Source organism: Lagenorhynchus albirostris, chromosome 7 (genome assembly GCF_949774975.1).
Source record: "Lagenorhynchus albirostris chromosome 7, mLagAlb1.1, whole genome shotgun sequence".
In the NCBI taxonomy this organism is placed as follows: Eukaryota; Metazoa; Chordata; class Mammalia; order Artiodactyla; family Delphinidae; genus Lagenorhynchus; species Lagenorhynchus albirostris.
The window spans coordinates 46,710,861-46,730,265 of record NC_083101.1 but is presented as its reverse complement, the minus strand read 5'-3'; the positions used below and the strand labels follow the sequence as shown (position 1 = coordinate 46,730,265).

Sequence of the window (19,405 nt, the reverse complement as noted above, 5' to 3'; positions counted from 1 at the left end):
TACTCCTACACTGAAAAGTTTTTTGATATAAACACACCTAATTTACTTATGTAAGAGGCATATTCAAATAGCTAAACTGTTCTTATATTTGCACACTTCTTACAATCACCAGTTTGTAGTTTCCACCTCCTTTCTGGAAATGTTTCCCCAATATATTACATTCATGTATACAGTAAACAATTCTAAAAGTAAGCAGTATTTCAGTAACCAATGTAAAGTGCTTAGTATGATCCCTTGTGTATTGTAAGAGTTTAATAAATTGTATTTCCCTCTGCCATCACCTGTTTGCACTTTCTGGGGTAAATCCAGCATTTAAAAAGCTGTTTGACAGTATTAATCTCCAGGAAAGAACAGAGGCAGGTTTTAATCCGAGTAGTAACTAAGGATTAATTCCTTGAGAGTGAGAACCATTTTTATCAAGATAAGTATTTATCTTAATGAAAGTTAATCTTACAGTTCTCGACCATTTCCAGACATCTTGAATCCACCAAAGGGGCACTGGGCAGATACCACACTATAGCAGTTAACCCTGAAAAGAAAATAAGTACGTTATAGGTCATACTTAACCTATGAAATAACTCCTAAATTTGGAATTTTTGAAATTCAGCGAGTTCTTTAACAACTCCATTAATTTTAATATTACGTAGTCATTTTTGAGCAAAAGTAGCACTATAAATTAGAATGCAGGAGTATAAGTATATGTATATATACTGCCTAGGAATTTAAAAAAAATGGTACAACTCTATGTGTGGATAGCCATTTTGGCAGTACATCATGTCCCTGAGAAGTTATAGCTTGAATTATAAAAGATAGACTACCCAACGTACCATAAGAGGAAGGCTATGGTCTGTGAGAGACGAGTTTGTTGGATGGGTGTTCTTTACTGCCTATACTCAGTAAGCTTTGTAGTTCTCTTGTGGATTGTATACTTAACAGGCTAGAATTAATTTTCTTTTATAATTGTAATATGTCTCATATTACTTAGTTCACTTTTTTCATTAATTAATTCAAAAAATTGCTTAGACAGAGGCCTTGACAGGAGTTGGATTTCATTATTAATTTGCTTATCCCTTGCCATGTTTTAAAAAATGTTTCAAAATGCTTTTATGAACATATAATTATAAAAACATGAATAATTAGAATTTAAAAAAATTAAAAGACCTACATCCAGACTCAGTCACAGAAACTGATATAATTGGTGGGTTTGATGTACACCCTTCTCTACCCAAATCAGTGTAGATATTTTTAAAGCTCCCCAGACAACTCTACTGTACGGCCAGGGTTGAGAATCACTGCTTTAGAGTCTGAAATAGGTCTGAATCTCAGCTGTCATTTATTTCATGATCTCGATCAATTATGCAACCTCACTAAGCTTCTGTTTTTCCGTCCATAAATTTGCCATACCAATTAACAGTTGTAGTAAGGTAACATGAGATAATGAATGTGAAGACTGCCACGTGGTGCTTAGCGTAGAGTGCATACTGACTAAATCATGAATGTCCCTTTGCTTAAGAAAAAAGATTCTAGAGCTATCAAGAGGGGCAAGGATTTCTTGGCTGTCTCTCAAGGATAAATACTTTTCAATGTCCAGTGGATTTGGTTGTGACATTATCGGGAAGAAAATAATCTTGGGCTGTTGATGGGACTGAGGGGACAAAGTGAGGTCTGATGGAAAAAAAATTAGTAACAAGGCAGTCCAGGGATGGGGGGCTGGGCAGGGGATGTGACAGTTTGAGAGGCATAGCCTTGGCACTTATATACTCTAAATTAAAGTGTAAACATCAGAGATATAAACCAGGGCAAAAATAAAACAGACATCTCCTCAAAATGCAATATGTTCTTCCAATTTAAGACCTTCAGACATCTCTAATAGTCCCAGAGTAAAAAGCTGATGTAAGAACTAAATGCTTGTATACATAAGGGCACTGAATAAATACTGTCTTACTATCTGATTATCTTGATTAAACAGAACTTTTATCTCCCTTGTGTGTAGCATAGTGCCAAGTGCCTAGAAATTATTTATAATAATAATACATATTGTATTAGCCAAACATCAATAAAGTATTTTGGGCAAGTAATTTCAGAAGGCTGGATAGAGTTAAATATATATATGTGTCCGTGTATATATATATAGAGAGAGATATAGATATGTGTGTATATATATATATGCTATATCTATCTATCTATCTATCTTCTATGCTCTTCTAAAGTTCTTCCAATACAGCAGGATTTTTGTTTGTTTGTTTTATTTTCAAACAGCAGGCCATGTGATTCCAAACAAAAAATCAAAGTCAGAAAAAATTCAAAGTAGCCTGTTAATGTGGTTAACATTGAAAAGGTGGTATTACATAGGTTTGACTTACCACACTGTCCCGGCCTGCAGAGCAGAGGAGACTGTGATGGCTTTATCAATATCTTTGGTAAAAATTCCTGCTGATAAGCCATAGAAAGTATTGTTTGCTCTCTTGATTACATCATCTAAAGATTTAAACTTCATGATTTGCTGCACTGGTCCAAATATCTATACCACAAGAAATGAATGAAATAAATCAAAGTAATAGGTTACAACTAAATATTTATTTTGTATTATAGTTATAAATATAAATCTATTAATATATAAATAAAATATCTATATTTATTATATTTCATGTAAATATACTTATGTTTTATATTGACTATAAGGTACTTGGCACACAGTGAGCAGTCACTAAATGTTTTTTTATTATCAATAAAAACAATCAAAACTGCAGACCAATATCCCTTAAACCACAGGCCAATATCAACTACAGCAAATATTCCTTAAAAATATTAGCAAACAGTGTTCAACAATACCTACAAAGAATTGTACACCATCACCAAGTGAGGTTCATTCTAGAGATGCGAGGCTGGTTCAGTATTCAAAAATCAATCAATATAATACATCATATTAATAGAATGAAGGAAAAATATCATATAATCATCTCAATTGATGCAGAAAAAGCATTTGACAAAAATCCAACCTCTTTTTCCCCTTAACAGATTAAAAATAGAAAGGCACTTCTGAACCTGATCAAAGGCAGTTATGAAAAATCTTACAGTTAACATCATACTCAATGATATGATACTGAATGCTTTTCCCCTAAGATAGGGAGCAAAGCAAGATGTCCACTTTTACTACTCTTATTCAACATAGTGCTGGAATTCTAGCAAGTGAAAAAGGCAAGAAGAGGAAATAAAAGGCATATAGATTAGAAACAAAGGAATAAAATTGTCCCTATTTGTAGATGACATGATTGTCTACATATAAATTCCCAAGGAATATCCAAAAATCTTCTAGAATACCTGAGCTCAGTGATGTCACAGGATGCAAGAAAATATACAAAAATCAAATATACTTGTATATACTAGCAATGAACATGTGCATACTGAAATCAGAAATACCATTTACAATTACTCAGAAAATACTTAGGTAGAAATCCAATAAAACACATTATAGGACTTGTTACCAGAAATTATAAAATGCTAATGAAAGAAATAAAAATGGAGAGATCTACTATATTCAATAACTGGAAGATTTAGCACAATAAAAACATTAATTCTCCCCAAATTGATATATACACAATTTTAACACAACTCCTCTCAAAATTCCAGCAAGATTTTTTAGTATATATGGACAAGGTTATTCTAAAATTTATATGGAAGAGCAAAGGAATTAGCTTAGATAAAACAATTTTGAAAAAGAAGAATAAAGTGAGAGGACTCAGTCTTTCCAATTTCAAGACTTCTCATACAGCTACCAAAATCAAAAGAGTATACTTAATATTTTGTAATAACCTATAAGGGAAAAGAATCTGAAAAAGAATATATATATATATATTCATATATATATGAATCACTTTGCTGTACACCTGAAGCTAACACAGCATTGTAAATCAACTATACTTCAATAAAAGTAAATAAATTAAAAAAGAGGGTATAAGTAGAGAAATAGACGCATAGATCAATTGAAGAGTAGAGAACCCAGAAATTGATACACACACAAATATGCACAACTGAACTTTCACAGTTGCAAAAGTAATGGAATGGAAGAAAAACACCTTTTCAACAAATGATGCTGAAGCAATTGAACATATCGGCAAAAACAAACGAACAAACAACCTTGACTTAAATCTCACACCTTGTATAAAAATTAACCTAAAATGGATCATAGACTTAAGTGTAAAACATAGACTATAAAGCTTTCAGAAAGAATAAAAAAATTACACGGAAAAAAGTATTTTTGGATTTAGGAGTAAACAAAGAGTAGTTCATAGAGTTGACACCAAAAATACTATCCATAAAAAGAAAAATGGATAAATTGGACTTCTGTAAAATTAAAAACTTCTGTTCTGAGAAAGACCCTGGTAAAGAAGATGAAAAGACAAGCTACAGCCTGGGAGGAAATATTTGTGAACCACACATCCAAAAAAAGATCAGTATCAAGAATGTATAAGGGGCTCTCGAAACTCAACAGTAAAAAGCACACAATCCAATTAGAACATGAGCAAAAAAAATGAAGAGACATTTCATCAAGGAAGTTATCAGATGGCAAATAAGCTCATTAAAGATGTTCAATATCACTAGCCACTAAGGAAATGCAAATTTAAACCTCAGTGAGCTATCACACCTATCAGAATGGCTAAAATAAAAAATAGTCACAACAAATGTTAGCAAGGATGCAAAGAAATTAGGATCATTCATACATTGCTAAGGAGAATGTGAAATCGTTCAGCCTCTCTGGAAAACAGTTTGGCAATTTCTTAAAAAGTTGCATCTACCATATGACCTAGCATTATACTCCTGGCACTTATCCCAGAGAAATGAAGACTTACGTTCACACAAAAAACCTGTATACTGATGTTTATAACAGCATTATTAAAAGTAGCCCCAAACTGGTAACAACCCAAAGTTCTTCAAAGGGTGAATTGTTAAACTATGGTGCACCCGTACTATGAAATACCACTCATCAATAAACAGGAACAAACTATCCTTACGTGCAACAACCTAGACGAATCTATAGAGAATTACGCTGAGTGAAAAAAAGCTAATCCCAAAAGATTGCAGGAAGTATGAATCCACTTATGTAACATTCTTGAAATGACAAAATTACAGAAATAAAGAAGAGATTAGTGGTTAAGAGAAAGCCAAGGGTTGAGGATGGGATGGTGTAGGAAGGATAATAGATTTGGCTATTAAAGGGAAACATGAGAGATTCACGTGGTGATGAAATGCTCTGTGTCTTGACTGTATCAATGTTAACATATTTGCTGTGATATTATAGATTTGTAAGATGATATCAATGATGGAAACTGGATAAAGAGTACATGGGATCTTTCTATATTCTCACAATGGCAACTGAATCTACAATTATCTCAAAATAAGGACTTTAATTTAAAAAAAACAGCATATCACTTTATTCTTTTCTAATTATTTTCAAATATATTATTTCCAAAGGAGAAAAAGCAACAATGAACGTGGAATTGTATTTTCTATTACCTTAAATCTGTGAAGGAAGCACCTAGAAATTGCTAAGCATCCTGATCTGCAGTCGACTGGAAGTTCTTGGCTTGCCCAGTGAACTCCTGACTATTTTTAGTCTTAATCAAAAATAAATTAATCCTTTATCGGTATTAGAAATGAGAAGTAACATTTATTGGGAAAGGTGTTCAAAGAGCTGAGAATGTTACAGTAATACTTTGTATACATCCACACAGACAAAATACGGCAACAAAGGGAACAGAACAGAATGAAACCATTTACCTCCTCTTTGGCAATGCGCATCTCATCAGTAACATTAGAGAAAACCGTGGGCTGGATAAAGTAGCCTTTATTCCCCCATGGACCTCCGCCACACTCCAGTTTGGCCCCTTCCTTCTTCCCACTTTCAATGAGGTCAAGTATTTTTTCATATTGTTCCTTATCAATCTATTTGAAAAATATCACATGAAAAGGAAAAAAAATAGCAACTCGTAAAGATAATACTTTGCCCGGCCTGTAAATAAAGGTTTCAAAATGCTAGGCTATTGTTATTAAGTTAAATATTCAACCTAAACAGCTGACAGAGGCTCAGACTTATTGTTGGCTCAGACTTATTGTTGACTTATTGTAAAGATAATACTTTGCCCGGCCTGTAAATAAAGGTTTCAAAATGCTAGGCTATTGTTATTAAGTTAAATATTCAACCTAAACAGCTGACAGAGGCTCAGACTTATTGTTGGGTATATTTTATCTCAAGACTTTTCTGGAAAGAATCCTTGAAGATAAATATTTGTATTTAGTGTTTGTTTCACAGCCATGTAAGAGAAGTGTATTGGCACTGCAAACGTGTAAACCTTTTCACACAACTGTCATTTATTTACAGGAAGAAATGTCTGTTAATCATCAACCACACTTAACCTGGAAACTGTAATCCTAAATGAAATTAAAAGGTGAAAGAAGAAAAAGAAAACTTTGATACTGGGTTAATTAGACATGGCAGTTGGAAAGCAGATGCTTTGTGACTTTAGGAAGATTCCTCGACCTCTGCTTCTCTTCATCCTGACCATCCCCTTGTGGCAGGGTCCATGCTGACCACAGCCTGGTTATCCCACCCAGTTTAAGTCCCCCTGGGGCAGTGAGTAGGTCTGGTTCTAATTTCTGACCTGTCCCGATTGTTGCCAACCTGCTTTGTTAAATGGACCACATCTAAATATATTACAAGAACTACAGAACTTAAATGGTTTATTTTAAAAGGAAAAGAATGACTACAGAGTTCTAGCTGGGAACGTCAGGAGCCCATACCTCTCCTCCATACACTGGAATTGGGACTACCTATTGCCTCGGTTCCTATTTGGGGGGGTTGAAGGACTGGGTGATTCTTGGACTCCAAATCACTGGTGAAGACGGGGCTAGGGTTAGGTTTTAAAGGAAAAACATTGGAGATCCTGGAGTTAAGGTGTGAGCCTCTTGTCAATTTGCCTTGACTCTTCTGACTACTTAAAAACTGTTGTTCTTTATCATCCTCTATGACTCTGTAATCTCCCCTATCTTCTAAATCCCAGGAAAAGTTTTCAAAGTTCTCACTGCACACAGTCCAGCTCCATATCCAATTAGATTAAATACTATTTACACATATAACAAATTCTTCCTTGGTAAAGTCCTTTTCCAGTCTGATTTCAAAGACCAAAATATACATTTCCTTAAAAAGTTGGAAATAATCAGTATTTTCATTTGAAAAAGAAGTTATGATATCCACATATATATATAATTTTATATTATAAATTAGAATATATATTAAAGCTTAGTAAATGAGTGTCTCTTTCCATAAGCTCTTTCTTATAACAACAAGTGAGTATTTCAAAGGGTAAAGAAGCTTCAGGGGCTTCTCGGTCTTTTACTCAAAGTCCCAACGTATCTACTTTTTCTACTTATTTAGTGCAACCTGTGACAAAAATATTTTCACTTATCAAGTTTAAATTATTATGTTAAGTAGTTAGATCACTGGATTATTTACTTAAGAACGCTATGAATGGAAATTTTCTTAAAATGAAGCATTCTAGCTCAATTTTTGAGCCTCCGGTTGAATTGTGCAGATCCCCTGATGGGGGAAAATATTGCCCAACAATGTTTAATATTAAGTATCTTCTCTTCCCTTCCTCTCTCTTCTTTTCTTTCCTCTTCACATATATATTTCTTTCTATCTATCTATCAATCTGTCTATCTATCATCTGTTTGATAGATGTGTATCGCAAATGGGATACGTGCTTACTTTTACATAGATAGATAAATAGACAGATATTTGGAGAAAGAAACAATCACAGCTAAAACCTTAGAATCCCATCCTTTTTTAGAATGGGAGACCAAGTCAAAATTGAATTTAATACATGTCTTGGCATCCATTTGGAAAGTTACCCAATATGATCAAAATTAGCAACTATTTCTATGTGGTTACTAAACACAAAGATAAATACAAAATATAACAAGATTAGACTTAACAAAACGTATTACTTCATTTACCAGTTAAGTTATTTTAGGGCTTTTAGATTTCAATATTTGGTATTGCCTAAGTCCTAAAATTTTCCTACTTGGGTATCTTGTCATGAGCAGGAAAATCCAAGGCAGCCTTTTAACTTTCTAGACTGTAAGCTCTATGAGATCAGGTAGAAACTCTGCTCTGGATCAAGACCTCAAAGGGCAGGGGTAAATTTAGAACCAAAGGTCCAGGAGCTTGAAAGCAGACAATGAACAGAGAACTGTGTAACGAAGAGGGAAGGATGAGCTTTGGATAAGAGAGACACTCTTGTTGACAGTGGTTCTAAGCAGACAGAAGAAAATGGGAACCCTAGGGGATCATTGAGCTTTAACAACTAAAATGGGAAGTTTGCCACAAAGCCAGGAACTCGGGACTTTTTAAGGCACTCATGCTATCTTTAGAAGGTCGAGTGACTAAAGACTTTGGAGAGAATTTATAGAGGTGTGCCAGCTGCCTGTATCTGGGATTGGAAGCCGAGAAAAAGGATTGATGCTGAGGAAAGAATAAATGATAGGATTGTTTAAGAACTTCCAAGTGGATAGGAACTGTAAATAGGGATTCAGAGGTGTACAGATTGAGGAAAACCAATTTACAGCATTCGTTATTTTTCCTCACATCTTTAATTTCCAACATATCTCTTCAACTGTTTCTGGATGTGATAACCGGGCAACACAAAACCAGGATACTTTCTTTACCATTGGGAGTTAGATTCATTATTTTTTTAATCACCAAACTGATACAGTATTGTCACCTGGGAAGATATGTGAATGGGAAGTAATTGTATTCAAGTAAAAGCAGGTCTAGAGAAGATACTTTATTCTTGTGCCTGGTGAACGCTGTTCCGTCTATTTTACACTCACCTGAGGGCCTTGATTGACTCCTGGGGTTAGAGGATTTCCAAGAACATACTTTCTAGCCTGCTCAACACTCTTTCGAACAAACTCATCATAAATTGATTCTTCTACAAAGAGCCGGGATGCAGCTATACAACATTGGCCCTGGTGGTAGAATACCCCGTGGTGTGCAAATGCAACAGCACTGTCCACTGCAAAGAAGACATTCATGTTAAAGAAGAGATGTTTTCTAAAGATTATATATTTTTATACATCTTTCTCAGAGGTGATATGGTGGTATAAAAAAATCATGAGTCATATAGTCATAGATTCAGTATATTCTTCCTCATTAGCCAGGTGACACATTAACCTTTCTGATCCTTTATTTGCTACTAAAATGATAGTAAAAATAGTAGACTCTGAAATAATAGTGGTTATTAATACAACTTTAATATGTGCAATTCCAAGAATGTGGAAACTATCCTAAGATCAAATCTCACTGCAAGTGATTTTTATAAATATCTCCATTTATAATTAGACGACTGTGAATATTTCTTTCAGGCCTCAGGTTTTAACTAATGACAAAGAAAATATAAAATATCCATTACAATAAATAAGAATTTTAAAACATTCTTAGATACCCTAATCAATAGAAAAAGTGATATTTCTGAAAACAAAAAAAACCCATAAAACCCCCCAAAACCTCCAAACAACTAATATTCAGAATTGCCCACCCACCTTACATTCTATGAGAATTCTATGAGAACATTTTTCCAAATTTATGTAAAGTGTGCCATGTTATTTCATATATGCCTATAAATTCTTCTTATCTGTTTATTTGAGATGGTTATGTGGGTCTTAAAAAGAGGAAATAGTTTGCTTCATTAGTAGATCCTAAACAACCAGAAGAAATTTTTCTTTGCATTTTAATTTTCTAAAGGCAGAAGGTTTAATTTAACATTGTAGCAACTGGATATTGTTATCTTTATTTTGTGAACTAATCACATCCGCTTAGCTGTAGTGAAAGCAGTTTACAGGGAGATTTGGTAAAATCAGAAATCTTGTCATGTCTGTAGAATGTGTAAGATAGTGTGCTCTAAAAAGCTTCAGGTAAGATCACAGTAACAACATAAGTCATCTGTGTTGATTGCCTCAGACCAATAATGCAGCTCTTAAAGAGACAGATGAATGTTTGACCTTCTTTCTCTGCTGGAAATAATTGAGGGATTCTACTTGATAATATAATCAGGATGAACCTAGGAATATTGTATAATGGAGTCACATCATAATTAGAGATTTAATATATATAAATTCAACTACACCTGCTAGAAAAAAATGAGAGAAATTACTTAAATAGTAGGCATCCTTTTCCTCTTGCCATTTTATTCAATGAGCGTGTGACCCAGAGAGAAGGGAGACACAAATGTGCAACTTGCTGTCTCTCCAGCTGGTCTCAGTCCAACGTGTCTGAGGGTATCTCATCACGCTTAAGGTGATGCTAATATTTAAAGGTATGGAATTAAGAATATACATTACGGCCCCTAAATGCAAAATAGTTAGTTTCTCTAGAGTTCAGCTGAGAAAATAGCAATCTATTCCAAACCAAGAAATTGTGTCTGTGTTGGACTTATCTAGGCGTTATAACTTTAGGACAATTTAAGAGATTTTTAAGAGTAATTTTGGACTCTGGTTAATGCCTTACACCTTGACGTTAGAAGCAAACCTTTCACTGTATGGCATTGCCAGACACCGAAAAGAAGGGTGAGAAGTGAGCAGAGTGACTTTTACTCACGGTCGGCATCAGCAAACACAATGCAAGGACTTTTTCCTCCGAGTTCCAGGGTCACCCTCTTCAGATTGCTTTTCCCAGCAGCTTCTTTGATCATTTTGCCAACCTGAAATGGAGCATTACAAAGGAGGAGGCTTAATCTGCTCTCATGAAGGCAGGTTTCTTTAGCGATTTAAATTTATACGATGTTTGTGCCACAGTTACGTTTCATTAGGGAGAAATGGCATTTTTGCAGATTTGGCACTTTCAGATACCAAAGACTTCTCCATCCAAACATAAACATGATGGATCATGAAAACAGATATATTGAACGTGATAGCTGATCTTGATGTACATGATCTTGATGTACATGGCTAGACAGGTTATTTTTCATTTTAATCAGAACTTCATCATTCTTCTGATCAGTCTGACAAATCATGATCCAACCATAATTTATCTATTTTGACTTTTCATCCTTCTGTTGAAATCCAGAAAACTCTATCCAGACAAAGTGGCGTATTTACCAGCCTCGAATCTCTCTCTGCTTCTCATTTATAATGAGACCCAAAGGTCTTACCCCGACTTGGGCTGCCTCCATTCCTACCCTTTCTTAGGGTCCAGCTCGTATCTTAGCTCCTCTTTGAAGCCATCTATGACAACTCAAGGTGAACATGACCCTTTCTTTCTCTGATCTCCAATAAGTGCCCTCATGAGGACTCGTTTCAGAGTCTCTCTTGGATTGTATTATTTGTATAAATATCAGTTTCCCAAACAGATGTTGCCTCCCTGGTAGCAGTGACAATGTCCTATCATTGCATACCTTTTCTCAGCACTGTCTGTCAGAGTGGGCTCACTTAACTATTGATGAACTGATATCCCCTCTCCCCCATGGCTCTCGCTCTCACTTTCCCTCTTTCTCATGCTGTCCTCCACACCTTTGAAGAGTGGAGTTTGGAGAAAGAAATTGGGTCTGTGTTCTGTGCTGCTACTTCAGTTAGCTGGAATCCTACTGTTTTTTGTTTTTTTTCTTATTAATGCTAGTGGCCTCTCTTCAGAGAAAGAGTTTTCATTTTTTTTCTTTATGGATCACTTCCTATGAAAATTAGTTTTTGCATTCTTTATATTTTTCTCATTTTTAAACTCTGGCCTGTTTTATAATTATTTCTTCTTTCTTTCTTTCTTTAATATAACTATTTCTTCCTTATTATTTTTTATTGAAGTCTTAGAACACTAAAAGGATCTTTGCTTTTCTTTTTACAAGGTGATTCATTTTATCTTGCTTCTTTTATTTTCTGGATTTCTTTTCTTCCTCAACACATCAGATTTTAAGAAAAAGTTTCTATCTCAACTGAATAAAAGTTAAGTAGACGCTTGCTTGAATGTGTGTTTAAATTTTGACTGTTGAACTGACTCCTACTGTGCATTACAGAGTAGATCATTAATTAATCTGCTGATGTTTTCATCTTATTTAAAATCTTCATGCACTAAATCAAACCCTTAAATGTAGGTTAATAAAAATAAACTAAAAGTAGACTGGCAATGGAGAAACCCTGTTTGAAATTTCTCTTATATCCCATTTTGGTTCCACAACATATTTCTTATGACCACTCTCAAAAATTGAATTTTCATTTGAGGTGATTAAGAATTTTGTATTTTCTAGATAATAATCTTTGCCTTTCTCCCTTTGAATTCTCCAAATTCTTTCTCTGCATCTTTCTTTTATTTTCTGGGGTTTTGGGGTTTCTTTTTTTGTTTTTAGCTTAGAAAGATTTGCTGGAGAAACTTTATTAAAGCAGATAATTTTTGTCTTGGGGAAGGGAGTAAGATCAGAGGCATTTTTCTAAAAGCTACAAATGTCAAAAGAACTAGCATGAAGAATGGTTAGAGGTACGAGTGAGAAAGAAAGGTTACACTTTTACTTCGTGCAGTTTCAGATGGCAAATAAAAGGTTTGTTTGAGTTTTCCCAAAGGTCTAGCTAAAGTCAAAATAAGGAAACATCAGTTTTTGCCCCATGATTTTGTTCCCTCACTTGGAAAAAAGTAAAATGTTGTCATTTTTTCCTCAAAAAGGTCTACAATGAAGAGAGGATAAGGACTATTTAGGCTATGGTAAAAAGTATGTTCCATGATATTGTGGCGTTGCCCTTATGGGGCAGAAGTAGCAAATGCTCAAAATAATGTTCTAACTTAGCACATCCTGCACAACGTGGGTTGGATTCTGTTTTAAATGAATCTAATGGGACATTAAAATTCTTACCATGCCAGAAACATTTTTATAATGAGCGTGACTGCTACAATGAACCACAACAACATAAAATCCATAGTTTGCCTCTTTCATGGCATTTGGCAAGTTCACTACTATCTTCAAAGCAACGAACTTGAAGCTAAAAGAGGACCCAGAAAGACTGATCTTTTGTGTGGCTTCTAAAATCATCTTAGTCACACTTAATTCTTTAATACTCAATCAGAAGTAGTTACTGTACTGGTTTCTGGAGATGAGAATGAATAAGATAGTCTTTGAGGATAGTCAGCAAAAGGGAGAGAGATACATAACAAAGCAAGGAGAACATGCTATCATAATTATATATCAGGGACAATGGGGGCACAGATGGAAAGTTTTTAAATTCAGGATGCTCCTGAGACTGCGGAGAAAGCCATAGAGGGCATGTGATGGGAGCCACATTATAGTAGGTGTGGCCACGCATGAGCAAACGCCTGCAGGAATGAAAAGATGCATGAAATAATCAGGAAGTGATGGGGCAGCGATGAAGAAATATTTTGTGGAGAAGGGACCTCTTCCCTCACACCTCATGAACTAGTGTGAGAAATTAAAGAGTGAGGGAAGGAACAAGGGAATGGAAATGACTCTAGAACACACAATAATCATGCCATTTAGTGACTACTCTGTAGGATGCTAAATGTTTTACTACTCATTAGCTTATTCAGTTTTATTTGGTATAACTCAATAAAGTAGATATTATTATTCCCATTTTACATATGAAGAAACTCAAGTTTAGTAAGGATACTTAACTTTGGAAGACATACTGCTAGGAGGGGTAGACTTAGAATTTAAACCTAGATGTTTCCTAGTCTTCTCATATCAAAGTTTTCTGGGGGAGGGGGCAGATAAAGTACCCCTAAAGTGCTGTAGGGGTTCAGGGATGAGCCAAGACAAACAGGCAGTGATGCAGAGATGGCATCGTGGAACAGTAGCCTCTGGCTCAGACAAACTAGAGAAGCGTGTGGGATCTAGAGCAGAAGCTGTATGTGGCGTCCCTGTTGGGGAAGGTCTACCATGCTAGGCTGAGAAATTGGTACCTTCCTGCTTTACCTCCTCTGCTATGATTTCAACCTGTGACTTCATCATGTTTTAATTTATTGCTGTGTCTTGACCATTACCAATTGTTTTGTCCACAGACTCCTGATTGAAGAATTGGTTTTCCCCTACCTCAATTAGGAGTTTGTAGAATGTAAACTTTTTCTACTCTATGTCTAAAAAAAACAAGAAAAAATTATATATTGATATATCTAGTTTAAAAAAGATCAAGAAAAATAAAATTTTATTTTCTATCATTTTAGTTCTTTATGTAAACTACTCTTTGTATTGGCGTGGCTAATTAGGAGTATAAAATAATCAAATTAGCCTTTCCACACTATCTGGAATGTTCTTCCTGTTTCTCCAGAAAGTTAAAAAAGTAACCATTTTCAACACCCAGAACATTTAAAGAGCATTTAGCATCCCTCCTCTCCCCCATCCCTCTCCTCTGAAGTGCCCACGGCTGGGGTCCTGTTCTTTAATCTTCTGGATAGCCAAGCTGGAGCTACTGAGGCAGAAAAGTTAGGTTGGATCGGGAAGCTGAGCTGCTGACTCCTTTTCAGAATGTTCAGGGAAGAGAGAGCCCCAAATAAGGAGCTAAGGGTGAGGCTCTGCTCTTTGATTTCCCTGATCTACAGGATAAAATTACAATTCATTCATACAAATCACTGTGGTCTAATTTATATTTTTTATCATAAACCTTACTAATCATACGACAAGGTCTAATCAGCCATATTTCTCGTCAGAGAAAGTAATAACATACTAAAAACAGTTTACTCCAGTCCTTCTGCTTTTGTAATAGGTATTTCGTTTCATCTCAACGACATTTGCTTATGTTCTATAAACATGTGTGAAGGCTAGAATAAGGAACAAATCATTAAAAGAACTTTTGTTTTAAGGAAATGTCAGCTTAAAAACAGTAACATAAAACATGCTTCCAACTGCTTCACTACTGGCCTCAGTAAATGATGTTACCTGTGTTGATCCTGTGAAGGCCACTTTGTCTACATCCATGTGAGAAGAAATGGCCGCCCCTGCAGTAGGCCCGTAACCAGGGACAATATTCACTACTCCAGGAGGAAACCCTGCCTAAAAGATAACAAGTAGAATAGTTAGAACAGAACTGATCATTTAATTCTACAGAAAAAAGAGGAGAGTATGGGATCAAAGCTGCCTCTTTATGCTAATCTTATGAGTTTCTCTACAAAGAAAGATGCATATAGGTGGTTTTATTATTTATTATTATTCTTATTTCATTGTTAAGCCCACTTAAAATAACCTCAAGGGTTGCATTATTGAGGGACTATTTCTTCTCAGAGTAAGTCCATCTTTGACTTTCATGGATCATTTGCTCCAATGATGGCTGTCTCAAATTTTATAATAGTAACTCAAAAAGATAGTGTGTGTAAAAGTGGTTGGTAAATTACTCACAAAGAAGGAAAACAATGTGTTTATTATCCGTTCAGCAAAAATAAGAAGCTAAAGCGATCTTAACATTTTTAGTTTCTACCTGTTGATTGATCAGGGCATACCAACTAGGTTGCAAATTCCTATCAGCATTATTTAATCAGAAAAATGTTAGGTTAAAAATGGTCATCCCATTCATGATCAAGCTTCACAGATTGATTCCAATCCCAATTAAAGAATTATCAAGTATAGAGCAGTGTGGCAACTGAAACAACACATTGAAATTTCATGTTATTTGCATCAAAATGTCTCATTTTGACATCTCTTTTGCCAACTTTTAATTTGAAGTGAAGAATATTTTTAAGATATGGATTCAGATTTCCTGAATTTTAAATTTCTAGGGACTAAAGCTTATTTTTAAAATATTGGTGTAATATAAAGGACAATAACTTGTTTGCAAGAAAAAATATATTAAAACAATCTAGATAGCTGATGAAAATAAATTCTATGTGCTCTTTTGTCAGTTTTTGAGCAGGAAGGTAAATGCAGAGGAAACCGTAATAGAAAAGAGAATATAAAGGTATTCCCTCATTGGTGAATGAGTTTAGAAATAATGTAGCCCAATGCCACAAGCAAGCATATTAACTCAGAAGCCTCCAACCGTCAGATAGACTAGTTTAAGCTAGTTTAAATTTGTAGAATTTCCAGGCTGTTAGTTGCAGTTATATACCAACTTACAGTTCAACATTTGAAAGAAAATCATAGCAATTTCAACATGAACTTGCATTCATGGGTGTTGGGCAAAAGAAATAAAAAAAGTGATCATAAGGTGGCAGCTGGACATGAAGCTTCTGGTCTGGCTTCCTGTCCTCCTTTGGGCAGAGGTTCATTTGGGTTGACTGCCAAAAGTCCCTGCCAGCAGCTATGCTTACTGCGTCCCCACTGGACAGGAGCCATTGGCAGATAATGTAATTTACAGTAGCAACAGATGAAGTCTTCCTACTGTAAATCAGGACTACTGATTTCTTGCACATACTTTTTTTTTTTTTAAGATATTTGAAATACAACTTTATTCTGATTCTAAACGAAAAGAAATGGGAATGACAGTAACAAACAAGATTCCACCTCTCAATATCGTCATGTGACTGTAGCAGTCTTATATTTGAAACTCAAGGAGGAAACAGCTGTGTTCCAAAACAGCTAAATATGCAGGTCCAAAAAATAAAGGTTTTTTTTTTTTAACGGCCACATTCACTCCAAAGCCCATCCATCTCCTTCAGCATCCAAAGATTAAACATATTTTGATTTAGGAAACGTACCTCTTTTATTAAAGATGCCATGTGAAGAGCAGTCAGAGGGGTTTGCTCTGCTGGTTTCACAACCACTGTGTTTCCGCAGCTGAGGGCAGGCCCTATTTTCCAAATGAGCATGACCAATGGGAAATTCCACTAGAAAGCAATATATAACAATAGATTGTTTGTATTGCTGAAAGCCACATTTGCTAATCTAACTTCCACATTATACACTCCCTGTAGACGTTAAACAAGAATTGTAGTAGTTTTGTTTAATCATCTGGTATATTCTAATTAAGTTCATTGCTCAAAGCAACTCATAAATGCAAAAAAAAAAAAAAAAAAAACCCTCCAAACAAACTAGATACAGGAAGAGAGCAGGAGAAAGTCATAAAATTTTATCAAGTGCTGTTATTTTGAGTTCTTTTTCTACCAGGAAAAAAAATCACTGCATGGTTTAGAAATCAAGCCTTACTATTAAATATATTGTAAGTTACCTGTAAGGGTTTAAAAAATGTAATTATTCCTCCCTCCCTATAGGTCTTTAAATGTAACCATTTATCCAATAATAATATTTAGTAGTATTTAATTCCAAGACAAATATCTTGCTAAAGACACAGAAGTCTAGGGTTTGGAGGCTGACAGCTTGGTTCACATCAGCTCAATCACTGAGCAGCCATGTGAATTCAGACACGTTATATGCACTTTGTGTATGATTTCATCATCTATAAGTGCTGAAAACAGTCCTCTCTACTTCAGAAGGTTGTCCTGAGGATTCATAGAGAAAGTGGGCCAAATGTTTAATGCAGTGAATTGTTCATCACAGGCATACAGTAAATATTAACAATTCTTAGTATTCAGGATTATGTAGTTTTTATGGGTTTTATTGGGATTTTTGAACTAATGAGCAGTTTCATTCAAAATGTTAATATGTGTACATTTCAATCTCATTGGAGCAGAAGATAAGTCATTGCCACTTCCTCTTCTAAGAACATCAGGACATTTTATCATCTTTTCGTTTGGCCTTTTTGGCCTTTCTGAATATGTCAGTCAAAGTGAAATCATTGATAGTCTCCTATTTGTTGGACATAAAAGGAGATCTTCATGATTCTGCATAAAATGGTACTTTCTCTAAGAGGAATGTGGAGTATCAAAGCCTCTTATCTGAAGGTAGGATATATTCCATACTGTGCTCCAAATGCCTCCGGCACAGTTTCTTCCATTTAGTTAAGAAATTTCATTCAATTTGAACACTCTGGTTGCTACTATTCTCTATGTTGAGAAATCCCAATGAGGATATATTGATAGAAAGTGTTGGAGAGTGGTTGGCCATACTATACTTCACTGAAATGCTTGGCGTCTTGCACGATGACCACTTTGCTATGTACATGTAAAGCATGGGTCTTAAACAGAGTGCACAATACATCTTCTTAAAAACAAACCATAGAGTAAAAGGTTAAGGTTTGGTGATGCTGTATATGGAAACACACTCAAGAGATATGCCAGAATATAGATAGGTTTCCGGACTACTAGTTCGTATCCAAAGGGTACGGCCACAGAGAGACCCAAGTTCAACAATTACTGTATTTGCTCCACATTTAGCAAATATCTAAGCATTCATTTGTGCCCAAGAAATCTTCATTAACAAAAGAAATAGAATTGGAACTCACTTTTTTTTAACTGAAAATTGTATGAGGGCAACTTACAGGAATGATTTGGCCACACACACCAATAGGCTCATTTCTTGTATAAGTAAAAAAGTTTCCATCTGAAAAATAAAACACACAATCATTTATAGACAAATGTGCTTGATATTCACAGAACGGTGGTTTGGGGCTGATGTGAGAGGAAGGTATAGACAATAATTTAAAAAAAAGAAAGAGAGAACATATCTCTGCTTATTTACAAAATGAAAAACTGAGCCCTCAAATAGTAATTTGAAATGAGAGGAACCATAAAACTGAGTTAGGTCAAAGCAAAGATGCACAATTGGAAAAGATCTGAACAATATTTATTCTATCTCTGATCTTATAGGAGGGCTACTTTCTAAATCATACTTGTTCTCAGTTTCCTTTCTTTCATGATAAAGGAAATAAAAGGTGTGTAACTAAGAAAGAAACTGTTAGAGTTCTGTTTCTGACAGCTCTGAGTTCTACCAGTAATTTTTTAAGTGCATAATATAATTTAAAAAATAGTAAAATTAAAATATAGTAGAATTAAAAAAATATCTCCCTGTGAGTGACAAGCCTTTCCTACTGGCTTGTTCTAAAAAGTCCTCTTCTTTTTGCCTGCCGAACAATAAAAGCAAGCTCTCTTAATCTATGAAAAAAAATGCCGGAAGTAAAGGACATTTCCATCTGGATTTGATTGATTCATGTGCCTCCAAGTTTGATGTGGTCATCCTGAGGTTGCACTGTGCTTTGTGTTCGTTCTAGTTCCCACAAAAGCTTCCTGGCTATCATAGCAAGAAGGCTACTTAATCAAGATCGATTTGTACTTTAAATGGTTTCTCCCATTTTATCAAAGGGTAAAGTAAAAGTTTCTGAAATAACCACAGTTCTTGGTCCCATCATGGTCTCACTCTCCCCTTTCCACTTCCTGGCTCTCACATCTAACCAGCGGGATGCTCCAGTTAGATTGGAAATGCACTTCGGGGCCAGTCCTGGAGGGTGTTGTATTTCCATAGTCAATACGTTTATATGAATTAAATTCTACTTGTAATGTTTTCCGACTCGATGCCTTTTCATATTCCTATCCCGT

At 35.1% G+C, this 19,405-nt stretch overlaps 1 protein-coding gene across 1 annotated transcript in view; it reads right to left on the bottom strand.

The window, feature by feature from the left end:
* ALDH1A1 (aldehyde dehydrogenase 1 family member A1) overlaps positions 1-19,405 on the bottom strand; it is a 54,026-nt gene that overhangs the window by 4,843 nt on the left and 29,778 nt on the right. The window contains exons 5-12 of the mRNA XM_060154973.1: positions 18,352-18,413; positions 16,673-16,801; positions 14,922-15,035; positions 10,655-10,757; positions 8,890-9,074; positions 5,779-5,943; positions 2,364-2,521; positions 455-529 (exon numbers count right to left, since the gene is read on the bottom strand). Coding sequence (XP_060010956.1) covers positions 455-529; positions 2,364-2,521; positions 5,779-5,943; positions 8,890-9,074; positions 10,655-10,757; positions 14,922-15,035; positions 16,673-16,801; positions 18,352-18,413 — 991 coding nt within the window. The remainder of the gene's footprint in view (positions 1-454; positions 530-2,363; positions 2,522-5,778; positions 5,944-8,889; positions 9,075-10,654; positions 10,758-14,921; positions 15,036-16,672; positions 16,802-18,351; positions 18,414-19,405) is intronic.